Genomic DNA, 27,501 nt, shown 5'->3' on the forward strand with positions numbered 1-27,501 from the left:
GAAAGCACAATGCCAGCAGCCTTGTTGTATTAATGGAGTCACCGTAGATGAATTTTTAATGGGTAATGAACTGGAAGTTGTTCATTCTAGTTAAAAGCAATACTATGATGTTTTGCAGCAGAGTGGCTAACAGTAATCTGTGACAAAAGTGTTCTTTAAAAATGTTTTTGCTGGTTTAATTGAAAGGGACATGACTCATCCTTGTAGACTATTGCTTCTTGTCACTTAAATTCCCTCAGAAAAATGAATTTTAAAATTTCAGTGTGTAAAAAGAAATGCCTGTAGACTTGTAATCCCTTTTAAAAGTTGCAAATAAGCCATGGCCAAAACTGTATCAAAGATAGATCTTTAACGATGCTGAAAATAGAGCATTTTAACTATTTGCCTAGATGTAATTCAGGACTATTAGTGTTATAGTGTTGAGTAACTTCTTCAAGCATTCCAACTTTGACCACAGCTAGAAACTTCAGCATGCCTGTATTTGCTGCCACAACATTTATAAATACATCTTGAAGTAAAAAGGATTCTAAATATAAAAATTATACCTCGGTAGCTTGAGAGTTTTTACAAGGTGTGCTAACTTGAGAGAATGAAACTCCTGTTTCACGTCTTAAAGCCTTGTATTATCTCCTTTGCTACAGGTTTACGCTGTAAGTTAGAGATACTTCAGTGGTGGAGTAATTGCCAGGTAGTCTAGTATTTTTCACACAATTGAAAGCTTATGTTTTGTTAAAATGCTTTGAATAGACATTTGTTTCTTTTCCCTTTTCTTTTTTACTTTTCTATGGTAGTAGGGCTTGCTGTTAACATGCAAAGCTCATGCTTAGTTTGCTTTCTTGTCTTTTTTCAGTCTCCTTAGAAATATAAAGGCTGATCTCTGCTTGTCTTTTTAAACAAAAGTGTATTCCTGTAGTTACTTTCTGTATTATCAATCTTTTCCTCCTTTCCCTTCCTCCCTCTTCTTGGATACGTGCTTTGGTTGGGTTCTTACCCGTCCTATGGTAGTCATATAGTTGCAGTACCGCATTTTTCTGGCTTAAGTGTTTGAAGAGACTACTTCAATTAGCTCAGTTTATTTTCTTCTCCCTTTGAAAGAATGCACACATCTGTTTTAATGATGTTTCTGCATTCCTTGAAGGTTTTGCATTTTCATGTCAAAATGCACCTTAATTTTCATAAGTTGTATTTCTCCATTTGTATATCAGAGTCTTGAAATCTTTTGGTCAGACTTTGCAGAGATTCATGTTTTCAAAGAGAGATGTATTTATGTGGTGTATTTCATGTGCTTGCCTATTCAAAAAGTAGGTGTGAATTTCTGTTTCCATTTTTTATAAAGGTTTTTCCCTGCCTCATTTCAAAGGCTTTATATCTCATCTCAGAGACACTCAGGTAGGTATCAGAAATTCCGTGCATTCACACCCTGTTCCTGCACTGTCTAAAGCTGTTATCAGATCATCTTTCAGAGCTGTGAAGTTAGAGTAGACCATCTTCCTCTTGGCAATTCTGAAACCATCTTCTTAATTGAGTGCAGTCTGATTGTAAAGCTCCACAGAAATTTTGAACAAGTGCTTGGAATTTGGTATTTATTTCTCTTTACTGGAGGATTTACTCGTATTGCAACTGATTGTACTGGTATGATTCCTTCTGAGTCCCAAAATGAGGGAGTTATGCCACCAAAGAGACATCTGCAGTTTTGTTGGTGTAGATTTCTTATTTATCCAATATTCCGTAGTATTCTGATAAATATTCTGTAGGGAAAAACAGGTGGCATTCCCTTTGTCTTGAGATTCTCCCAATAAGTTGTCTCTTGGTGCATCCTTGATGTTGTACCAGTGAAGGTGCTATGACAAAGCATCAGGCACATCCAGATTTTTAGAAATAAAGTGAACTAGTGCCATCCACTCTGTATTCTGTATTTTTTTCCCTACCCTCTCTTGATTATTATGTTTATCAGATGGTAGAGAGCTTTATGTCTTGACTGCAGAAGGATTCTGGACAGTATTACTAGGACTTCTGTTCTGATGGGTCCTTCTTACTCCCTTTATTTGGCCATGACATCTGCTTTTAAGATAACAGCTGTCTTTGCTTTGTGGCAGTGACAGATCTGTAGAGCACAAAATTCTTCCTCTTTGCTAATGCTTTTGAATATAGTGCTCTGAGCAAATGTTTTTGGAACAGAACGTTAGAAATTTGTCTCCAGTCTTGCAGGTCTATGCAGACTGATTACCCATGGGCAAGGAACTTGGACAGCACTAGCAGAAAGCTCATCCTAATGCATTCCTGTTTTTACTTTTTCCTCCAAGTACCTTTCACCATTCACATTCAGATTCCTTCCATCACTTCTCTGCTCCTTTTGTTCTAAACTTCAGTGACTTAATTTTCTTCGTACTTGTAGAGCCTGGGGAGCAATGAAGTCGGTTAAGCCAGCAGCTGCTCTGCAGTCTTCCACCTTTTCAAGGCCATCATCTTGGTAGCCTTTTAAAAATCAAATTCCCCCCCAGCCCTTACTTATTCTCTGTGCACTAAACCCTGTGCAAAAGCTCTGTACGCAAACCTAAAATCTTTTCAAATTTACTTATTTTCTGTGAGCCATAGCTGTCAAAATGAACACAATGACTATACACAGTGAATTTGAGGATCTGTTGTGGTATGGGATGAAGTGGGATAAAATTTGTGCTATTTCTTGGATGCAGAAGGAAAAAGCAGAAAATAAAGATGAATAGTATAGAATGAATATGGAGAGATTACAGTCTGTTTCATGATTATGTATTAATCATATATTCATGATTCTTCCAGAAGATAGCATTTTGATGACTCAAACGCTAAGAACACTTTAAGTGTCTCGGTGAATTAGAATCAACATCCTGCAAAACAAGTTGTGAATTTACTCACTACTTGCTCATTTGAAAGTTAACAAAACTTTCTGCTAACTGACTTACTGACATCAAATTTATTTTTCATTTCTGTTTTCTCTGTCTTTCGTTTCCCTGTATTCATTACAAATTAATATATACAAAAAAGGAACCGGTTCACTTAACATTTAAGACAGAACTTTGAGCTGTTTCCAGTAGATTGCCCGCTTGCTTATGTTACATGTAATTGTATGACCATCTAATTTCATTGACATGTTCACCTGTGGTCTAGAGAATCGTTTTCTTTGTCACATCAGGTTTTTATGCTGTTGTACTAAAAACAGGTATGAAACTCTGAAAGCATGCAGCATCTCTCTGAAATTTTACTGTTTGGCTGTTCTTAGCTGTTCTCTTTCCTTGTGCTGTACTCCATTCGTGCTTGCATCTAGAAAGGGGGGGGGTTACATAGAGCTGCCAGTGAGACTCCTGAACTGTGCTACTTTAAAACTTTGTGTTTTTAAAGTCATGGGGATGCTCTGATGAAATGGGGGGGCAAAAATGGGTGTTTTTAATTCTAACATGCAAAACTTGTTTGAGGACCTTGACTTTCCAAAAAGCTACGGAAGGTGCTTATAAAAGAGAAGTTAGTTTTTAATTACTTTATTGAATGTTGTTCTGTACTTTCTGTGAAATATGTCTTTGTTCAACTTCCTGATCACAGTAATGATTGGCCTTATGCTAATCTAATAGATATTTTCCAAAGTAAGTTGTTACTGTTGCAAATTCTTAGTTTCTGTGTGCTGAGCTGCAATCAAAGGCTTAGAATGTTGAGGAAATGTGTGGTTCTTTTTTGCTGCTGTGTCATACTTAAAGAGTTTCAAAGGTAGACTGTGGTCTATGCAGTGGTTATTAGATGCTACTTAAATTAACTGACAGGTTAGGGACCAAATGAAGTGTGTATTTTGGGGGAGGGAGGAAGAGATTTTCACTTGTGTTGTAAGGCTTTTGCTTGCATGTAATTGATCATCTTAGATTGTTGAGTGATTGGTTTTTATATTAGCTCATTATTACACTTGAGATATATCGCACCGTATAGAGGATGTAAGGTATCCCTGATAGTAGTTTGAGGTACCCTGTTCAAATTGCTATTGTTTTTGTTGTGAAAGATTAAACTACTAGAATAAGAAAATACACTGTACCAAGATCCATGTCGTCAGATCGGTTATATAAAGGTTTTCATTTAGTCTGTTATGGATGTGGCCTTATAGTGTCTTGTTCTTATTTTTAGGATTCTCCTTTTACAAATGCAGGATTGGGGTCTAACCTGAACCTTCTGGGTGAGATAGAATGTGATGCCAGTATAATGGATGGAAAGTCATTAAATTTTGGAGCAGTTGGAGCACTGAGTGGTATGTTAACTATGTATTTTAAAGCTAACTAGTGATTTAAGTGCAAAGATCAATTTTGCTCTTTTTTTGTTACTTTTTCAGAGGGGGAAGGGGCATTGTAAATACAGCCCCGTTTAAATAAATTCTGCCCCCTTTAAAAGAGAAGGAGGCATTCTTGCTCCCAGAAACACTGTTTTGTGTTAATTTGCTTTGTGTTACATGCTGTCTTATTAGTTCACTGGTAATCCTTTGATGCAGAACAATTGCGTGATACTATACAGTATTCACAACGGGAGTGGGATTGCTCGGGTGGATTTGTAGAATGACATTTTTCTAATGAAATGCAACTATTAAAAAAAAAAAAAGAGTACAAGCATTTAAATTAGGCTTTATATTTGTTTTTGTTTTCTGTCTCCTTGAAGAACTTACTGGTATATCATTCAATCATAAGGCGAATTGATATTTTGGTCACTTAGTTAAGTTGGCCAAATTAGGATCCTAAGGGACCGAAATTCCCTTTGTATTATCAAAAGGCTATGCAGGGTGCTGGCCTGCAAACCGAAGCCTCTCATGTATTCTGGAGAATGGGCACAGCTGCTCATTTGTCAAGCTGTTTGCTTGGGACATAAAATTTCTGTATATTCTAGATTTTTTTCATTATAATATAATTATAAAACAAATACGGTTATACAGTCCCAAATAGCAATTGTTGAGGTTTATCATAAATATATTGAACAGCCTTAACTGTTATTATTGAATAGCTTTTCTGACATTTCAACCTTTGTTCTTTATCCTAGAATAGTTCTAAACCGTGATAATAACTTCCTCATGTAGTTATAAATCTAAATCTAAAATAAATAGTAAAATTAAGTATTTCAAGGCTTGTTTGTTGCAAAATGCATCCTTCCAACCGTGGTGAAGGAGGAAATGAGGGAATGAGAGAAAGCTAAGCCTGAATCCTATAATTCCTGTTCTGGAAAGCTCTTTCCGTCTTGAAAAATTAATGCTCATAAAACAGCTTTGGCCTGTAGAATACCACAGATTTAATTTGAGATTTATGTGGTGGGAGGTGACTTCTAATATTTCAATATGGTTCTTTCTTTTTTTTTTTTTTTTTTTAAAAAAAAAAAGAAGGGGGAGGGAGGTTGTTGATTAGAAGGCCTTGTAACCACTGATAGAACATGTGAAAGAAAAACTGATGAAGTCTTTACTAAATTGAAGCATAAGACCACAAGGTGTCTCTTAATGAATTGGCAAAGCCGTGGACATTAAAGGAAGCTGACTTCCACTGCGAAAATGAACACTGCAATGCTACGTGGAAAAATATTTTAATGTTTTGTTCCCAATTTTTGCTAATTTTTCTTTTCAGGAATCAAGAATCCAGTTTCAGTTGCAAATAGATTGTTGTGTGAAGGGCAGAAGGGAAAACTCTCTGCTGGCAGAATTCCACCTTGGTAATTGCTTTGTTCTGCTTGACTTTGCTTTGGTCTTTTGTCTCTACTGCATGCACTATTTGAAGGTTGTATCTTATCCCAAGAAGGCTGGTGCTGTTTTACGTAGCAGCGATAGTGTGCCTTTAAAAAGAAGATAAGCGTTCTTCTCTGATCTTGAAACATCTTGTGCACTTGATGAAGCTGTGGGCAGAATGAAGTATTGTGAATAGATAGTGACATCATCTTGTGATAATTTCCATCTGTGCGATTATTTCCAGTTATGTCATGCTGAATTCTTAACTTTTTTTTTACGGTAGCATATTGAAAAATCCCTAAATACATCAAGATTAAAATGTAATTCTACCACCTTTGCCTCTGTCTACCTTTAAAAAAAGCAACATAGTTTTTAACCAGTATATAAAAGAATCCTACTTTACTGCCTGTCTTTGTGGCTTTATTTTGTAGCTATAGTGTGGAAATGTACAGTGTTCAGTAACTTCCTCTTATCTCAGCCAAAATGGGAAGTTATTTTTAAAGATAAATTTAATAGCATTTCCAACAACGATGAAAACATGCGCTCCTTTATTGAGATGGGTGTAATACTTAGATGGAAGAGCTCTCTATTAAATGCATAACAACTTTACATATTATTCCATCATTTTGGAAAGAATCTAATAAATGTGTCAGAAGTGATTGATCTTAAAACCATCTTATTTTCATTAGCAGTTTAAATTGACAAGTAGAGAACTTGAATGATTCATTCATATTAATTGACTGCTATCCAGTTATCATACCCGTTGCAGAAGTTTACTACCATTTGCTAACTAAAGGACTGTAGTATTTCCTGATGTATTAAACTATCAGTTATGTAGTTTAAAATATGTATATTTAGATTCACAAATTTTACTTTCCTTACTATGTTATTCTTACTCTGTAAAATTAGCCAAACAGTACCTGGATGGTGTAGTATTCCAGTTTAAACAGTGAAGAAAAGCACTATTTCAGTGTTTTGTCATGCTGCAAAGGAAGGTCGTAGATCAAAAAAGGCCACCCTAAAACCAAACCATTAATAAGCAAATTTTGCTTTTAAAACTCTCTCTCTTTTAAGAAAGAAAAGAGTAATTGTAGTTAGTAGTTAATGTGATAACTACTTTTTTCCCAGAGGATGTTTACTAAGGAATAGGAACTTGAATTTCAATTGCTGTTAGTACCTCATTTCTTTAGATGTCAGGAGAAAGGCAAGGCTTAGCTGAGTTGCATGAAAGACAGTGTCGAATGAGGTGGGCTATTTTTGGTGTTCCAGAACTACCACTGAAGGCAGCTATGGGAGCAAGCACTTGTGATTTAGTTTTGTCTGTATTGTCACAGTGTTTTCTTGAATCGTTGTAAGGAAGAGCACTTGGGCATTTTAGCGTGTTTACTGTAACTTCATGACCTAGTCTATGCTGCTATTATTTTAAAAATAATTGAATGGAAAAGAAACTATATTCTCTTGTCCTCAAAGGACAAGACTAAATCTTTCAAACACCGTACAAGATCTTGGCTAACAGATGCTTTTAAAGAAAAGGGAGCTCAAACTCTGGAGGCAAGAGGTGAACTGTCTTCAGAGCTAACACATACAGTTTAACTCGAGTCTACAACATTTGCATGATATCTAATACATATTTTAATTTCTTTTTTACCATTCTGGATTTTGAACGTGTATTTTATTAGAGCAAATTAGTTACCAGGGGAACAATCTATAGTAGTAGGACATGATGGGTTGTGCTTTAGAGTTGCTTTGGTGGATGCTCTTGTATGTACGGGGTATCCCAAGTTCAGAATGTTAGAGCTCATGTTCATTATAGGTGAATGGCTAGTGACAATCTCAAGCCTTGCCTTTCTGGCAGGGTTTGACGTGACACATTGTTGTTTTGGGACTGAAATATATTCCTGCACAAGCCGGGAATATATATAGTCAAATACTAAGAGACCAGCTGTATTTTTGTCATTCCCACTGAGTGTGAGGATTTTAGTAACTGATTTTTATGTGTAAAGATATGCAAGTTTCATCTTGTTTCTCATGGGCAAATAGTGTATTGGGGAATCTTCCACATACTGCTTAGCCTAAGAACATGTCTTGTTAAAGAGGCTAGTGGTAGAGGCTGTTTCTATAGCATGATTTAGGCTAGCTTAATATTTTCTGGCCAGAACGTTTGGCACATGACCGTACAAGGAAAATTCAGGAACTGTGAGATCAGTAGAAGTGACATTATGGAGATTCGTGTCTATAAAAGAACACATGGAGGTAGTTAGTTTGGCCTCTTGAACCCTGTTCAGCACCTGTTTTTATAGTGACAATTCAAAACCAATTCAAAGCGGTACATTTCAGATTTTCAGTAGAAGAAATTCTAATGAGAAGAAATTTATTCTGAGATGATAAGGTTATTAGGAAGGAGTGATCAAGTGTCATAACTGATGTATCCAATTTGCTGTAAATAGCTCTGTGGAGTGTGTCATTCTGGATCAATATCCTGTCATCTTGTTTAAAACACAGAATCCCACTATCCAAATTAAAATTTACAAAGGTTAAAGTAGAAAATCCCTGAATGCCTGAGTGCATTTGTTGAAACTTATAAGGTCCTTAAATATTTTATTTGGGTCCCTGTCATATTTTATTGAGCTTGATGTTGTCAGGATTTTCTTTGCCTATGTATGCAGGAACAGAAAATAGTGAACTTGTAAATGTTACATACTATCATATAAGATATTCCTGTTCGTTGTGTAACTTTACAAAAGGAAAGCACTATTATAATTGTGCAAGTAAGTATTGGAGGGATCTTTGGAAGTGGTCTTTGGTCACAGAATAATGGATTAGAAGTTTTGTAGTAATAAGTTTGAAGATTTTCTATTTTTTATGCTGAAACCTTGACCTTCCTAAGCGGAAAGGCTGATTTACATCTGTTTACAATGAAGTGTAGATACATAAGAATTGCGGGATGGTACAAATACACCTAAATGTCTCCTTTCTTAGAACTCCTTAGTACTACTGATATCTAAGTTTGTGTCTGTATCCCTTTTTCATTATTAATAGTAACCCATATGGGAAAGAATCCCTTCTTAGGGTGGGTTTTTATCCCCCCTTGGGTATACGGGGATTTGTAATTGCTTCAGTTTTACAGTGCTGTAGGCAGGATCTGGACATTGTGTAACTAGTAGGGCAGCGCGTAATCAAGAGAGTGCCGGGAGTGAAGATTTCCACCACTTTTATCTCTGGTCTGTATTTCTTCAGAACAATTCCTTCTTTGCAACAGTGATGTCAGAGCGATTGCTGCATTTTTATAATAAATGTTACAAAGTGAGTTTGTTACATTCAGGACTGCCTTGACCATCTTTAGTGGATCTAACCTTCTTCTGCCACTTCTGTTTACCTTGGTGTGGCCTGTCTCCTTACGGCCCATATTAAGTGGACCTGTTTGGAGCAAATAGCACCAGGATAACCATGTTCTTGGAGAAAATTGCCTAAAAAGACCATTTTTGGAGACCTTTACTTGCATTTTCCATTAATATGGTCTAGTTTGCCTGGAACTAGAAAGTGTCTCCAAGCATTGGCTCCTTGCTGGGAGGACGTTTTTATCTTCTGTGTGTTCTGAGCCTGTAGCACCTACAGAGTACTCTGCGTTCGATATATTTGCAAGAAAGATCTTTTTATCTTGTTTGTGCAGAACCAGGTTTTGGAGTAGCAGAGCACAAACTCATTCATCCTTTGGTTTCGTGTTTGTTTTCCCCCCTCCCCCCCTTTGGAAAATTATATTTTGAATTAGCCATAAAGGCTTTTGAGACTTGGTGGGGTTTTGGCTGCTTTCTATAGCCCACTGGCTTTATTTCCTATTTCTCCTCTCCCCCAGTAAATCAGGCTCAGTGGTAGCTGTTTAGAGGTAGTTTTGGTTTTATGTCAGCTTAAAATATTGCCCTGTTCATTCTTGCCCACTGCAGCTTTTCTGCATTGGCTACATGGATGATTCTCATGGCAACTAAAACAGTACCCTAGTGCCAGACTGCTGGTTCCCACCCTCTCGCAGCCCTGTCATCTGTGGCTGGTACGGTTGTGTGTGTGGCTGTGCGCTGAACCGGATCACAGAACTTGCTTTTTGGGATGGTGTAAACACTGTCTAGTCTTGCTTAGATTATACGCATTTGGCTACCTGCAGAGCTGAGTTCACACCATATGTCCTGTAGGAGTCTCTTACCAGCTAATTTCGTATCAATTCATTGGAGATAGCGTAGTACAGATAACCAAGCACGTAGATCTTGATTATTTTGTTTTATTTTTTTATTTTTTGGTGAACTGTTCATTATAACTTTCCTGTGATTATACTGTCCTTTCAAGACATCCTAACTGAAAAGTTTTTTAAAAAAGTGAATGATCTCTGTGGTGTTATGGGGCCTCAATTAGATGTCAGCAGGAGATATCTGCTTCGACTAATCTAACCATTCTTTAGGACCAGAACTGGAAAATACTTTGTGCCCATCTTATAGGAGGGAGAGGAAACTATAGGATGCAAGTGTGAGCAAAGTAAAAGTCGTGTTACTTAAGTTTTGAGACATTCTTGGGTGCTTTTTTTTTTTTTTTTGCACTCTTCATAAATAGTAGTGGCTGTTTCTGTATTTTTAAGTATTAAAAAAAGCAATTGTGAGACTGCTTGTAAAATGCAGTGTTTCTGACTGATCTGTGTCTTTCAAGTTATCGTATATAAAACTCCTCATACGTGAGCTTGATGCTTTTTCCACCTACTCTTCCTTTCTGTGTAAATTGTTTTATTGAACAGGAAGTGCTTCTTCATTTCCTGAGAATGTATTGTTGATAGAAAACTTTTCTTTTAAAGACCAAAACTAGCTTATTTAAGTCAATGGAGAATACTGCGTAATTAGGTTTGACTACGGTTTGTGTTTCTCTCTTATGTTAATGAAAGTGACAGGTTGTTTCTTGAGCACTAGCTTTCCTAATAGAGATGCTTGAGTTCTCCCAAAGTGCCTAGTAACTTATTCTGCAGTATTTTGCAGCATGAATAGTATTTATCTGGAGCTGCACTAACGATGGTAAGAAATAGGTATTTAACAATTCAAATTCTTATCTAGATAAACTTTTTTTTGGAGACTTTTGCAAAGAAAGAGCGGACACACCTCTTGTATTGGTTAAGTCGTAGAGAAGACAGAAAGGACCAAAGCAAAATACTACTTGCTGAAAGCTGCAGGTGTCAGATATAGCGCGCTCAAGAAAATTTCCAACGGCATTAATGCCAGCAAATTTGCTGTATCAATAATGTACTCAAAAATTGTAGTACTATGTTGTCCCAGGGACTTCTTTGTAGCAAAAATAACTTCTTTAGCCTCATGTTCCTAATTCTGGTATTTCTGTAAAACTTCTTGATATTTCCGTAAATACTCAGTCTTTACTTCTTGAGTCCATTAGGCAGTTGTTTTATTCTTACTTCAAAAGGGGGATATGAAGCTAAAATTGGAAATAGTTGTCCTTTACTGTGTTGCTGTTGTTGGTACTGTTGTGCAGCAGCTTTCTGAAAATGTATGCTTCCCAACTACCACATTCCCCTTTTCGGGGAATCAGATTTATTAAGGGGAAACATATTTCCTTACAGATAATGGAAGTTTTGTTTGACACACGCACCCCCCCGCCAAGTTACATGTCTATGTATAACGTTTTACTGTCATTCATTGTCGTGGCAGTGTGTACTGTCTCTGTACTGTAAAGTGTTCAGTACTGACTAGGAAACAACTCAAATGTTTGGGTTTTTTTTGCAAATATAGTAAAAGTTCAGTAGACTTGACTCATTTGCAAATGCTTGATAAAACTCCATGAGACAGACCTTTATCCTTCTAAATAAGGCTTATTTTTAGCTTGTGTTGTACTTCTCAAAGGACTTCTTGATATTTTTGTGGCATTGGCTGACTTTACTGGAAATATCTTACCATTCTTGCCGCATTCATCCCATGTTGTTGTTCTACAGGATCTTACTAAGTTGTTATAGAGAGCAAGACTCTAGACAGCTTTGTCCTGGTTTAGCTGCAATGAAAAGCTGGTGCTATTTGGTAATTAATTTCAAATTTAATAGCACATGTTTTTGTCCAATACTAAACTTAATGTCAGAGCTGCATCGTCGTTTTAATGAAACTACGTAAGGTTGCCGAATGTAATTATAGCTGACATTTCTGTGCAAAGGTAGACAGCTTACAATTTGAAAATGACCAAACCAAATAGAAAAAATAATTGCAAGAAAAGGGGGATTTGTTATATGGTTTTGTTTAAACTCCCTCTTCTGTGTCTCCTAGCTTTTTAGTTGGTGAAGGAGCTTACAGATGGGCAGTTGATCACGGGATACCAGCATGTCCTCCAGGTATCATGGCTACAAGTGAGTAAACTGGTGGTGTCAGTAGGAAGAACAGGACAGAGTAATTTTAAATGGTGCCTCGTGTTTTGAGGTGTACATCACTTTGCTGTTCTTAACATTCAACTAGCTTATGGTATTATGGTATATAAGGGTGGTTTAAGCTTCCTCATTTTCTATTAAGTAAATAGAAAAAATAAATATAAACTTACTTCAGCTGCATTTTAGCAACATCTAATTCAAGTGACTTTGTGATTCTAGGATTAAATCCAATGAAGGACATTTCACTGAAATGTAGACGCTTCGACAGCTCAGTCCTGCAAGTTTCCAGTTGTGATCCATCTTGGATCCTAAAAGCACCAGCTAGCCATGTATCTAAATTCAGCAGGTGCCAGTTTGATTCTCAGATTCTACAGTCACACCCATCTCTAAGTCTCTGTCCAGAACTTCTCTGGTCTAAATAGGCTGTCAAAATCATTTGCCTTTTTTTTTTCTTTTTCTTTTTTTTTTTTTAACCTAGGTAGGCTTTGCTTCATCTAATATGGTGGAACAATCCAACCCAGAAAATGGACTTGGATTATCCTGTATATTAGTAGTAGTCAGGTTTCTTACAAATTTTTTTTTTCTTAAAGTAAGTTATATATAATTACATTATACTGATACACCATCTATAAAGTAGGATAAAAATTAGTGCATTTACCCATGGAAATGAGGATGTGGTTCCCCTTGCTTCTCTTCTTTAGTCCCCCTCCCTTCTGGAAAGTGCCATTACTACTAGTCTGTAGTTTGCTATAGGCGAGAGCATGCCCTACGCTTCCTGTTGAACTTATGCAGGAAAGAAATCAGAGATCATTACCCAAAGAAGAAGAACACAGAAGATTACAGAATGTTTCTTCATGTTACAGTAAACAGTATTACTGCATAAAATATATGAGTAGTCCCTAAACCAGAGACTGAAACTGAGGGTTCCCATTAAGGCTTTTATTTGGTCTAGTTCTAAATTTAGATAAACATTCAGAAATTGCAGTTCAAAGTTGCTACTACTCAGTGCCTAAATGTAACCCCCAAAACAGGGGCAGCATATTACTTGGTCATGCCAATTTTCATGCATACTCATGATACATTTCATTTTGAACAGAAAGTTTTGATTTCTAGTTCCGCATGACTGAAACTTTTGCCCTATCCATCTGCTATCCAAAACAGCATTTGCAGGACAATTTTTTGCCTTAGTTAAGCAGAGCACCTTTATTTCTGTGACTCTAGAAAGAGTAAAAAGAGGGTTTTTTTTTCTTTTGGTTGTTTTTTTTTTTTTCTTCAAGAAAGTAGTTGCTACTTATGTGTAGGAGATACTCCAGAAGGAAGGTTTCATGACTAATTCTGTTCGCATGCACAAAAGTTCCTGTTGTTTCTAGTACCAGTGTGTTTTTGTTGTGACACAGTTGATTAGATTGTAACATTAGTTGTCAGATGATATTTTACTAGCTAAAATGTATCCTGGTCAGAGCAAATCTACATGTTATGGCTTAAAAATAAGGATGACTACTGCTAGTTTGGTTTACCTAACCCAGAATATGAATTTACATTGGAGAAACATCAGAAGAATAATCCCAGCCAATATATTTTCCCTAATGTGCTCCAAAACACCAGTGACTTCTTTTTGTCTCCTCAGTACGTTCAGCATACTTCTATTTAGCAAAACAACTTGTTTTAAAACAATTAAAACAACCAGGACTGGGAAATTAATCCTATTGCAAAGTCAATGCAGAAATGCCATTTGGTGTTGCAATGTCAATGAAAGTAATATTGATATATCACAGTTGTCAGCCCCCCTCTGCTCCCCACACCCTCTGCTTTCACCCAGGTTTATCCGTACCGAAACACAGCCATGTATGATTATATGCTTGAGCCCTGTCACGGGACGGACCTGCTGTAGGATTGAACTGATGCTGTGAAGCAGGCTGTGACTGTTAAGAACTTGAGTGTAGACTATGTGAGTGTTTTGCTGGAAGAATGATTTCGGATCAGGGTAGTTGAAGGATATGCAGAAAAAACCAGCAGAGACTGAGGGTCAATCAGATATTCTGTGTAATACTGAGAAAATTACTTAAACCTGAATTCTTCACAGATGTTCTCTAATTCTGTTGCTTGACCTTAGCATGGGGTCTATGATAGTCTCTGTCTAACTGGATTTACAGAAAGGAGGTATTTGACTATTACAGTCTTGTGCTTCAGTTTCCTTTTCAAAGAAGATGAGATGGCAGTGTCTGCTATTTAAGTGCCTAAAAAGGATGCGCAGGAAAACAATACTAGCTTACATATTAAGACTGCATTATTAGCCATTCTAAGAGGCATCTGGGAAAAGATTGCTTGAGCAACATAAAATTTGTCATTTTTCCTAAGATTTGAGAACACCTAATATAATCATTGCAGTATAATCATTAATGGTAGCATACCTTATTTTTTCTTTAAAAAAACCCCACCACAACAGCAAGAAAGAGCAAACAAAAAACATTTCCAGAACATGTTATGCTGATTTCCATAACAGTTCTTAGCAAAGCTGGTCTTGTAACATGTAGACTTCTGGTCAGTGAAGCTAGAAAGTAACTATTAACATCACGTGTGTCAACATGGGATTGTTATAGCTGAAAAGAAATTGGAAACTGTCTCACAGGTAACATCTAAGAAAGCCAAAGTGTTACCAGGGGAGGGAAAGTTAGAGGTGCTTCAGAAACAATTACAGAGAATGTTGTTTCCAAGGAAACAGAAAAGATCTCATCTGAAGCAAGCTATTGCATTAAATAATGTAACGAACTTCAAAAAAATGGGAGACTTTCTGATTATGCTTGCTACAATTGCTGTGATAGAGTTTGCATGGAGAATTGGGGGTAAATTAACTTGAAATTACATGACTGTTGAATAGCCCTGTAAAATAAAGAACTGAAATAATTGCCAAACACGAGGAAAATACGTTTAGCAACTTAATTACAAAAAACCAAGCACAACTGCCCCCAAAACCCTAATCCAAATCTTAGACATGTACTTGTAATAAGTATTAGCAGGGGGAAATGGGTGCATATGTTTTGGCTTCTCTGTGCTACACATGGAAAATACATTCTTGAAGTTGCGTTATTCTGTCTCCCTTTTCCTGGAGCTGAGATGGCAAGAGTAATGTTACACATTGTATAAGGCTGGGGGATTGTGCGGTTGGTTTTGCACGGATGGAGCTCTCTGTATGATCAGTTACAAAGAAAGTTGCACGATCAGCTTTGTGGTCACACTCCATAATTCTCTCTGAACTATCAGAGTATCTAAGCACCAAACTGAAACGATGTTTTAAACCATGTTACTTGTTAAATTACATCAAGGTTATGTCAAGGCTCACCTGCTTTGTCTTCTTCAGTTTGCCAAGTGTGCGAGGAAATGGGATTTCTACTGTTTGTAGAAATCTGGTGGTTTTCCAGTGTAGTGTGTGGGTCTTTTTTTTTTTAAAAAAATGAAATGTGATCTGCCTGTATTGCCTACAGTCTGCAAGAAAGCTGAATTTATTAATTCCTGCCCGTATTAGAGCTTAATTCCTGCCAATACTAGAGCCCATACTAGCTTATGCTAGAGCTTTGCTACCCTGTGCTAGGGAGACTGCTTTGAAAGTGTGATCAAAGTGTTAAGAGTGTAATTACAGCTTAGAAATGCTAATTTACTGTACCATGCAACTTCTTATAAATGTTAAAAGTATACTTTACTCAAAATAGGCAATGTAAATTCGAGGTACGTCTTCAGCTGTCAGTATCTGTGCCTGCACTAGTAATAACTGAACCGCTTTTATCTGAATTTTTCAGATTGGGCTATAGTAGATGTAAAGTAGTTGATTTGGCAAAGATAACGTGGTGTGAGACAGCATCTCAACTCACAGTTGCTTACAATGTTAAGTCTTCAAAGGGAAAGAGAAGGAAGGTAACTACTCATGGAGCAATCTTGTACCTCTAACAATGTGGAAGTGGCCATAAGGACTTCAGTCAGTTACAGTGCATAAGAACAAAAGCAGCTGCAGTGTATCCATACAACTTGATAACCGGAATCCAAGAGTAGCGACAAAAGATGTTTAAGGAAGACTATAAGAACAGAGCAGATATATACTTGCCTTTCCCTACCACCATTTGCTATCCCAGACGACATTCCTGAGTCATGACTGTTCCTGCATACGTGGAGGTAATCGGTGGCATTTTTTGCCATGAAATTGTTGTTTCCTCTTGAGCCCATATTAATTTCTAGCATCTGCAAAAACCTTTACAACTATGGGCTGTGTGAAGAACTACCTCTTTTTCATTATTGTGAGACTTGCTGAATAAAATCTGCTGTTTTACTGTCAGGTCACTCAGAATCCTTCTTCAGTCAAGTACTCTTATTACCTTGAATAACTTAGTGTAATCAGCAAAGTCACATCTTCTTGTTGAACGGCCTAAGCGCTACTATAGCTCGGTTTGGCATTCCATTTGTAACAGGCCATTTATTTACTTGTATTTTGTTTTGCCTTTTTTAGCCAATTTTCTGTATGCAAGGAAATTCCCTTTTATCTTACGGCTGCTTGGATTCTTTAAGGAGGGAGAGCCTTTTCTACATAAGTGTCACGCAGATTGTCACGCTTCTACTGATACCATACGTCCATATGGCCAGACCGTACTGGCCACCAGTATTATCTACCGAGCCTGCTTCTCCTCCAACCCCCAAACCTCACCCCACTCCCAGTTCTCTCCACCACTTCCCTATTGTTGCATTAAGACAAACATTTGCCATATTACGAGAACTGTGCTTTGAGGTTCAGTCAGTGGCTCAGGGCAGTGGCTTAGACCATGTTTGTTCCTTTGTTTTTAGGTGAGAACGAAAGAGATCTGGAGAGAAGCTCAAGGGTTTGGGGCATTTGATTAGGAAACTTGGTTAATCTGAATACGTGCCTGGTTTTGGGAAACTAAGAGGTATCTCTCTGAAGAGGCTTGTCTTTTAACAGTAAAAGTTGCTACCTCTGTACCATAATATGCAGAGTAAATGACCTCTCTTAAGTGCGTGTTTTTCACTGTCAATAAAAAACAAAAAAAAAAGGAGGGGGGGAGGGAAGAGGCCAGACATGATGTAAATCCTCCCTGGAATTGGACATAATATTGTAGGTTCACTTGCTGTTCTGAAATCTGAGCAGTTAATTGTAGCCAATAGAGTGGCCATAAGTTAGTCAGGAAGAATGTTGGGCTGAAGTAGAAGATGCTTTGAATGAAAATCTTCCTGTAACCAGAAGGTGCTTTGAATGAAAACCTTCTAGGGAGCAGGAAAAGCTGCTTGATGGGGAAAAAGAGATTTCTTCCAGGAATTAGTAAGAAATAGTATCTCCAGCAACAGTTTACCCTGAGTTCCTGTTATACGAAGAACGGATCTACATAGTAGTGCTCTGAGAAAGATGGGGGGGTTTTTTTATGTGTTTTTGATGCTAAGTTTTGTGTTTTTTTCCCATTTGTGTCGCTGTCTGTCAAAGTATGGCAACATGAGAAGTAGCACTAGTGGTCTTTGATCCCAACACAAGCATAAGTGGTGTTAATTTGTCATTTAAAATAGCTTTGTTAAAACAAAATTTATTTTCATCTGTCTGTTTTCATTTGAGCCATTTATTTTAGCAACTGCTCAACAGAATTCTTCACTGGATCATTTTAATTCCTGTGGGTTAACTAATTTGCTAGTATATTCCTTTTTAATTCGCTTCCCTCCAATAGTTGCATTCTCTTTTAATATGGAATAGAAAGATAAAATGTAGAAAGTTCTCCATTCTGGTTCTTTTCAGTGGAGTATAAGAAATGTCTGCCAGGGGGTGCTATATGATTGGTCAGAGCTTGATCTGTCCTCTGAAGATTTAAAAATATTCTTTGACTTTTCTTAGTATTTTCAATTTACAGTTTGCTTTTAAACAACGAATGCTGAGCAGTCGTAGGTTGCATAATGTTTTGTTGCAGAATAATTTGTTATGACTGTAATAGGAACATTGCAATTTGTGTTTGTGTTCCCAGCTTGCTCTTCCACCACTGTAAATAGGAAGGTTTGAGTATTGTCCTGAACTTGATTTGTTATTTAGTGGTGTTAGAAATTTGTATTTCTTAACTTCTATTTGAAAACTTAATTGTTTACTTAAATATTTTTTCACCTGGCCTGAAAATATGGAAGGGAATAGACGTGGCTTGTAAAAGCGTGGGAATTTTAAGGAAACATGGGCTTTTTACTAAAAAGTTTTTGCATTAACTTTGGACAAGAAATGTTAGTCTGCTCTAATAAACAGCCTGTCAGCTGTAGGCTTACTTAAAGTGCACAGATCTAGAATTAATAAGTAGATAGGTGTGAATGTTACCATTATTAAAAGAAAAAAAAAAAGCCTTAATCTTGCATTTTGTTCTGTGTGTACAGTTCAGTAGTTTCAAGGAGTCCATGAATAGGACAATTCTAAATTTCTCTCTAATTATTTTTCTCTTGCCTCTGTTCTCTGGATCATTTCTAATGGGCTGTGAAAGGTGACTGAGAAGAGCTGTGTAAAATAGGGAATACAGTTGTCTTTCACCTACTGAGTAGCTGTATCATTATGAAATAGAAATGTCAAGATTTTTGGTTAAATTTTCACTTGTTCCATAGCATAATGGCAAAAGGAGTTACGGGAATGATGAGGCTGCCAGGGTGCCAACAGGGTTAGTACCAGAGATGAGTAAATGATGTGGAAGTCTTATGGCAAACAAGTGGCACATAGATGACATCTCTGAAGTGACTTTGAGACCAACGCTCTGTTTCTTTTCCGTCCACCGACCTGCTTGCTGAAAATTACTTTCTCATTCTGTTAAGTGGTGATAACGATGTAAAAAGCCTGTTTAAAAGTTTTATTTATTACCTAGCTGTGATAATGTAGGAGATGGATCTTGTGCTAATGAATTATGTAATGAAGGTCTTGTGGTCCTTTTTCAGCAGGGTACCCAGTAACACTGGAACCTTTTGAAAATCGGAAAATCTATGACAGTCTTAACTTTGAGATTTTTCTTCTGCATTTATTGATAATATATCGTACTATCAAGCACATGTTCTGACACCACATCCACTAATACCAACTTCTCATGCAGGCGAGTGGTGTTGAGCAGGAGCTACTTCTGCCTGTTCTGTGCTCAGCCACTGACCCTTCTCCACAGCAAACCCCTGCACTTGTCTCAACTTCTACAACTCTGCCATGACCAAGTATTCCACCCAGTGCTTCCACCGTCTAGCACAGTTAGACCCAAAATGCAGTGCATTTAAGTACAGAGTACGTGTAAGTAGCTCCTGTTGGTACCTTGCGGGGTTGAAGGGAGAATGTGGAGGTCTGGGAAGATGTTTTCAGGTCCTTGAAGATTATTCATTCTTAAAAAGGTACCCATGCTGCATTGCAGGGACATGTGATGATTATCGTAAATGTGAGACTGAAGTCCTGACCTTTTAATAATATTCTAGTTCTGATACGCTTCTGTTGTCGGTCGTTACGTGTCTTTAATCTGGATGAGGCCTGAGCATGGCACTTAAACACTAACAGACCATCATTTTGTAAAGCTGTGGGGTTTTTTTGTTCTTTTTTTTTTTTTTTCTTCCTCTCCCAGTAGCTCTGAAGTAGTTTCATTTATGACAGTATGTACATAAATGAGAAAGCAAAACAGAACGGCTGGTTGTACTCTGTGGCTTCCGAGATGCAATTCTTTTAAGAATGAGTTTCAGCGTGCAGGCTATTACTGCGTAGGGTAGGAATTGTCAGGGACTTTTATCTGAAAGCACATATTTGATTTTCATCTAAACTTTTAAATTCTTGAGCAAAATCAAAGGATGTTGTACTAAATACCTTTCCATAGATTCCAACAACAATACCTCTGAGCTGTGATCCAAGAATTTTTCAAACTAAAATTCCATCTGCTCCCTTACCTCTCTTTTTGTAGCTTCCTCCCCTCCCCAGGCACTCAGCTCTACCTCTCTTGCTTCCCTTTCTCCTCGAACCAGGCAACATCAGGCTGATGTAGCTATATTGCATTTGTTTTAGGAAAACACGCCTGTCTTCAACACTGTGTTGTGTCCTTTTCCTCTTCTCAAGCTTGGAATATGCTGTCTTGTTGGAGAAGGTGAGAGTGTTTTTTGTACTGTCATTTAGGACCAATGAAATTTCTTAGCATCCTTCCACCACAAAGTGGAGTTTTTGTTTTAGATTTATGTGAATTACGAACCTAAGCTGTGTGTAGGCAATTTCCTTCTGTGTACAGTGCCTGTTTTCAAAATAATTTTTGAGTGGGTTATTTTTCCATGTTATATGTGCATCATTAAATAAGCACATTTGAATCCTGGCATTTTTTTTTAGTTCATAAAATGTTTTCTTGAACTTAAACCCCATAATATATTCTTTGACAAGGACCAAACTTACAGGATGTTTTCAGAAAAAAGCTTTAATTTCATCTTTCATTTGTTTAGCATGAAGCTCACTTGTGTTTTCTGGTTTCTTTTGTCACTTGTAGAGCAAGACAAAGCAACCAGAGTAGTAGGCAGTTTAATGGCATTTATAGTGGTTTTATATAGATAGAACATCGCAAAGGCAGGAATAAACCAAGGGCAGGCAGCCTTTCACTTGCTGTTAGTCATTATTCACTTATGTTTTGGGGGGGAAAAAAAATCAAATTTAAGATTCAAGACATTTTGTTTTTAAGTGGTCATTTGAAGTTGTGCATAAATCTACGTCAAAGGAAAAAAGGGAAATTGCTAGGTTTTGTTTTACAGACTGGTCCTTTATTTCACAATTCTTTGGTCGCTTTGGAGGTATTAGCCATTTTATCCTGCTAAGAGGAATTGATAATCACTGATAATAATTATTTTCCCTAAATAATGAAAGGCAATTATTCATCAGGCCTTGCTAAAACAAAATCTTCAATTTTCAGATGAAAGTTAATCCTAAGAACTATTCTGAAGTTGAATGTAGCCTGAGTGCAAGAATTTCCGCTCTAGGGGAAGTCTGAATAGACTTTCTTTCCCTCACAGCATGGATAGGTATGACATTTCATGCCAAACTGAATAAAACTTAGGAGTTATTGAATTAATACGCCATGACTGGCATCTCTCTAATCGCTCTATCTGGTGTAAGAGTATGAACTTTCCAATGTGACAAATATCACATTATCTGTCACAAATCGGAGGTGATGAATAGTATGTTGTAGATATTGTGATGGGGGAAGCTGGGAAAGTTTGTGTATCTTACTAGGCAAACGTGCAAGCTTCCTTAAACACACAGACAGAACAGTCCAGGTTAAGTAGTATGTTAGTTACGGGGGGGTGTGATGCACAGGGCTAGGATCATAGAGGACTGATATGAAAGAGAATACGTGAGGTTTTGACTAATTTAAAAGTTCCTGTGCAGCCCTTTTGAATTGGACTTACTTTTCTTAGGAGGTTGGACTACATGACCTCCTAAGAGCCCTTCCAACCCGCATCATGGTATGTTACTAGAAAACTTTCTTCATCTCTCTGTCTGACATGGATAGAGTCATCCATTCCGTAAACATGGACGAGGCGGTACATTGCTAGCCTAATTTCATACATAGTGTTCGTTTTCAATTTCATACGTAGTACAGTAAAATGTATATTTCTTTGTTAATAATGACTTGTTTTCTGTCCTGTATTTCCTAGCTTACCGATACCACTTTGAGTTAACAATGCAGATAAGAAGTTACTGTTAACAATTAGATCCTTCAAAGCAAATCTTCGTGTTTTTTCTTCTTTTGAAGACAAATACAGTTTTAAAGCACAAGGTGCTTTAAATTGTTTAATTGCTTGGCTAGAGACTGAGGACTTAAGTGAATGAAACATCTCTCTTGAGCTTGGAGAATTTCATATGTTGTGGGGAAAATTAGCAGGATAAGTGGCAACCAAGGTATAGCTGGAGTGGTGATGCTGAGAGGCCATATAGCAGCACTGTGTTGCTGGCAGGGCGTCTTGGAACTAGCCCACATGTCCTCTAGTTTCGATGTGATCTTTGTGCATATATTTGAACTGGTGAACATGCAAATATTGCGGAAGGTTTTAGAACACCACTAGCATTAGATTCTGGAGGGCCCGGGAAACTTCTTGTGTTCAAATTTTCACGTATGAGTTCCTGCACTCTCCTGTTTGTCTTTCTTCTCTAGTTTTTTTCTGAATATCTAGCTTTTTTCTGAATTGATGGGAGGCAATGGCAGCAGCAGATACCAGGGATATTTATCCCGGTGCAATATCTACTTGTGATGAGTACCAAGGCCAGACACTATTCTTACTCACCCAGATTGTGGCTCTGCCCATAGACATTTGCTGTATTTATTGAAGTCATGCAACTTACAAGTCTCCTGTTTAAAAATTCTGTTAGAAACAATGTGCTGGCTTAGTTTAATTTGGGACACTTCGGTTTAACAAATTCTTGATCTTTGTGGGATTTTTTTTTGTTTGTTTATTCATTCCCACCCCAATTAGTGCTAAACTAAAATGATTCCTTGCCTGCCCCCCCCTTATCAAGTGTTTGGTTTTTACTTCTTGGATCTCTTTTCAGACATAGAAATATGTTGTCCAAACTAGCTGCATTAATCAGCTCTGTATGGTAGAAAGAGTTCCTTTCGTGGTGATGGCAGATTAATATGTGTTTACAGTTTTAAGAAACTGGTATTCATTAGGTTTTTGGAGAGAAATGCCAGCTTTCTCATTACTCTTAGGTTATATACTTGAATAACTGTGGTATTTTAAGGTCCAGTTTTATATACTTAAAAACAGGTTTAAAGGAGAGTTCACTAGGTGATTTTGGCACCTGCATGGGGAAATTTCAAAGAAGTAAAATGCTCACTGTCTGTGTACTTTGTGAGAATTGTAAATGAAAGCTTTGTGTTCTGTTGGCTCTGCAATATTGATTTTATTCATAGTCTGTTCTTGCAGCTGTTCCAGTCTTCTGAATAATAGTGATGTAGCTATATTCAGAATTTCACTTTAAATGACATTTTTAAGGCTTATAGATTCAATAGGAAACCTGTGATTTTTAACTTCCATTGAATTTGTGACTTACCTGTGTATACCTCTGCCTTCCTAATAGCTTGCTTTTTGCATGATTTAAGTGACAGAAGGCATTTTTTCCCCCCTCCTCTTTTCTCTACATTTCAATGGGGATGTTAAGACAATCTGTGGATAATATTAAGTCAAAACTAATTTGAACTAAATATGTCAATATCTGCAATTTTTTCATGAACTGAAAGTTCTAAAACGGAAACATGTCCTTTTGGTATCTTAAATGTAACAGTTTTTCTTCTTTTCTAGTCCACTTTAGAGAACACTTCCTTTCTGAATGTGGGACTTAGATGTGGAAAAAATATATTTGTCTTTTCAATACCTAGGTGGTCTTTAGACTGTGTTGGATTATGAAACATAAAAATATTGCTAGACTATTGTGTGGCTTTAAATATATGGGTAAACATACAGATATGCAATTAAGGTAATAAAATAGTAGCCTAATTTTATGGATATCAAAATGAGCTCACATGGAATCTATTTACTTGTCAGCAGTCAAAAACAATAATTTTAACACAAGCTGCTTATTCCATTCTCTTCTGTACGGTGCTGCTTCTTTGCCAAACAGAGAGATATTTAGACCAACATAGCTTCCATATGTGTTCAGCGACTTGTTTCTAATAGATATTTTACCCATCGCTGTTGCTGAACAATGGAACTTTTTTCACTTAGGAAAAGATGTAAACATCTTGTACTGAAGCTTAAATATTTAGTTGTTGGCTTTTTTTATTGATGCTTCCTGCATCACTAAAAATACGTTAGAGATGAGACCTCCAAAATGTAAACTTATCAATATTTGTTTAAATTAAGTAAATTTTACTTAGTTAAATGCTTTTGAATTATTTTTATAGGGTTTAGTTTAGCAGCTTTTAAGAGGAACAAGAGGAAGCTGGAGTTGGCTGAAAAGGTGGAAACAGATATCATTCAACTAAAGAAAAGAAGACAATCAAATGAAAAGGTTAGTTCCTGTTTAAAATTTGATTGTGCCATCCTAAACTTGCAGCTGATTACTAATAAACTTCTTGTCGTATATATACAGTGAGACTAATGTAGCATCAGAAAGTCACTTCTTGACTAGCATAACATTTAGATGGTATAATGATAACTTAAATACAAACTACCTGCCTTGCTATTTAAAAACCAGACTCTCACTTTGTATCTTGTTTGTGCTATGAAAAATATTTTGCTCGTTTTGAACTGGAAATACAACAAATGTCAACACAAACAGATAATTATTTACTGAAACGTTTTCTTTAGCTTGGGATCTCTGTCACTGTTTCCCACTTTTTAATGTTTCCTGAGCGCACTGCATTATGGAGCTGGAATTGGTGAAATTTGAAATCTCAGGTAGGTAACCATGTGCATCTGTGCATGCATCTAGCATTGACCTGGCCCATATTACTTGTACTGCAAAACTATTAGGATTCCCTCTGTTCCTCTCACCCTTAGTTTGAATTCAGAGCCTTTGTTACCATTTGAGAATGTCAATCACACTATTTGTGTTTAGTGCTGAATATCAAAGTATAGCTCATTAAATTAAACGCCTATGCTTTATTTGGGGCCTGTGGGCTTTCAGATTGGCCATTTCTCTTTGCTTTGGTAAGCTGGCTGACCACTGCCTTATGTAGTTGCATATGTTGATATAAATAATGTCTAAATCCCAGAGAATTGGCAAAAAAGTTTGTTCTCTGTAGGCTGTGCAAATGAAAACGAGTGATAAATTAGGCATTTTTCTTCTGTGTTCTGAGACAAGAAGTTGTCCCTAGCAGGGTGCTAAGTTTTTATTTTCAAGGAGGTAAGACTTGTAAAGAAAGTAAGGATAGAAGGGGGGGAAAAAGTGGTTCTTCATTTTGGAACTTTTCCTGTTTACAGAACTTCATGTACCTCCTTGTGAAACTAACGGTGGTAAGGTATAACTGAGGGAGGAGGGATCTCTGTACAGTATTGATGTTCATGTAATAAGGGGCAAGTCAATGCTTGAAACATACGCCAATGCATGAGCTTACCGACCTGCAATTTGAAATTTCAAGGGCTCCAGAGTCATGTGCAGCGCTTGTGGGAGACCCCCAAAGGCCAATGAGGGTAGGTAAAGGAGGTGATCAAATAAAGCTCTACTCACTGGTAAGTAATCCAGTAACAACACATCGGTTTTGTCAACTTTCTGGGCACATCCTGTCCACGGAGGGGGGATGAAAACCAAACCATGCCAACAATGTGCACTGCTTGTGTTATCCACAGAGTGTAAGATAATTGCAGCCTTACAGGAAGGTTAGTTTTTCAAAATGAAACAGAAAAAAAAAAAAAGGCAGAATAAGTCTCTAAGCTATTAGAAAAGGGTCATTTAGCAAGGGTGAGGCACGTGTTCTGTCATCCCCAAACCTGTACTGTCACAGCTGAGCTCTCATAAAAGCTTTAAAAATAATTGTTTAAAAACCATTTAAATACTTGAATAATTAAAAGTTAATCTTCTTGTCACAGTTAAGCTTTAATTCACAAATACTCATTTAATTTTTGTATTTGCTGTCCTTCTCTGGAGCTGCAGACCTGTCCCTTCATAGCTGTTTCATGCTTTAGTTTGATTTACCTGCGTCAGCCCTGTGCTGCAGCTTAGCTTATGTGCTTCTGTTGCCAGTACTGCACACTTGTTATAAATTCTGGTCATTTTCTTCTCTATGAAACTTTAAAAGTTGGGAGAAGAGCAAGGTAGAAAGGATGTTAACGAAACTGAAATTGAATGGAAATCATAACTAAAAGGCCTGTGTGAAATGATAGTATTGCAGACCAAACCAGGCTGAAATTACTTGAAAATTTTTAGCTGCTGATAAATTTCACCAGCTAAAAATAAACATACCGTTTTAAAAATTACTTTTCAATAAAAGTTAAATTATCCCAAGCTTGAAAAGAATGAGAGGCAGTTGAAATTTAATAAACATTCCATGGAAAAACTAGGCAGGGTGAGTTACTAAAGGACTTGTATTTCCCAAGTAAATGGAATTTTCTCTTTGCTGTATTTTTCATTGTTTACCCAATGTAGGATTTGTAGAGGGTTATACAGTTCCATACAGGAAGACCTGTTAACACGTGTTAATAATTCACCAAATTTTGAAGGTGAGAAAATCGAGATTTTTTTTTTTTTTTAGATTGTAGTGATTTATATATTGATTTACTTAATTAAGAAATAATTTTTGTTTGTGTGTGAGGACTGGCTATGATTTGTTAATTCAGCCAGACGTCATTCTGAAGTTCTCACTTCAGTCACCGGTAAACTTCAGAAGCAAATGTTTGTCTTACTGTTAACCTGTTTTTTACCAGAGGCAGTTGTCATTGAAAATAGCGTAGTAGAGTTTGGCTAAAAGCCCTATTTTTAATTTGTCTTCTGCTATTACAAACTTTTTTTACAGCTACGCTGAAGTTACTTGTGAGAGGAGTTGTCCTCTCCTTGATTTGAATAAGTGGCACTAAGAATTTCCAGTGCACATGAATTTTCTTAATAGGTTAGTGTTTATAAGTTAGTTTTTTATAGGCTAGTTATTTAACTCCATATATAACGTTATTTAGTTTGACTTTTATTAAAACTGATTGGGTTTTTATGTAGTTTAACATGTGTACTCAAGTATGTGTACAACAGTTTGAATTATTTGTATGGAATCAGCAGTTTCATATTCTTCAGCTACTGTATTGAGATGTATTTAGACAAGAAAAATACGTCTGTCTTTGTTCAACAGAAAAGCATTGTTTTCTTTGAAGTATTTTGTGCATTATGTTTTTGTCATTGATCGTCTTGAACGTACCACGTGAACTTTTATCCAGTTCCAGCTTGAACGCTTTGGGTGAGCACCAGTCAATGCATCAGTCAATGAGAATGGCAATGCATCATTCCCATTATAAAAGATGAGTTTTAATCACTTAACTTTTTCCTCAAATCAGATTTTTTATGGCTGTGTGAAGGTAATTGCAAGTGTAGCAGTCCACTATGGCAATCCTAGTGTCTGTGTTATTTATTATTGTAGTTTGAACAGGAATTTGAATTTTATGCATTTCTTCTTCCTTAAAAAAGAAATAAACTTTCTGTCCCACATCCATACTGTAATGGTCTTTGATGATAATAATACTTCTTAATAAAGCCTCTTAAGTTGCCCCATCTCAAAATAAAATAAGCCAAAGCAAGCAAACTATACTACTGAATTGACGGCAAGTACTGATGTGAAATACATCCTTTAAAAGAAATAACGGTGAAGAAAGTTTCCGTGTAACATATACTTGTAAATGTTTGTGGTTTTTTGATTAAAATATCTTTTTAAAAAATAAATTAGTCGTATAGTTACTGAAGGCAAATATTTTATGCATGTGA

General features: G+C 36.8%; 1 protein-coding gene across 1 annotated transcript in view; it reads left to right on the plus strand.

Annotated features, from left to right (window-relative positions):
* The window catches only part of TASP1 (taspase 1), an 84,968-nt gene that overhangs the window by 10,347 nt on the left and 47,120 nt on the right, over positions 1-27,501 (plus strand). The window contains 6 exon segments of the mRNA XM_074578445.1: positions 4,141-4,261; positions 5,610-5,694; positions 12,001-12,080; positions 24,002-24,108; positions 25,181-25,234; positions 25,236-25,271. Of these exon segments, the coding sequence (XP_074434546.1) occupies positions 4,141-4,261; positions 5,610-5,694; positions 12,001-12,080; positions 24,002-24,108; positions 25,181-25,234; positions 25,236-25,271 (483 nt within the window).

The sequence above is a fragment of the Larus michahellis genome, chromosome 3, assembly GCF_964199755.1.
Source record: "Larus michahellis chromosome 3, bLarMic1.1, whole genome shotgun sequence".
NCBI lineage: Eukaryota > Metazoa > Chordata > Aves > Charadriiformes > Laridae > Larus > Larus michahellis.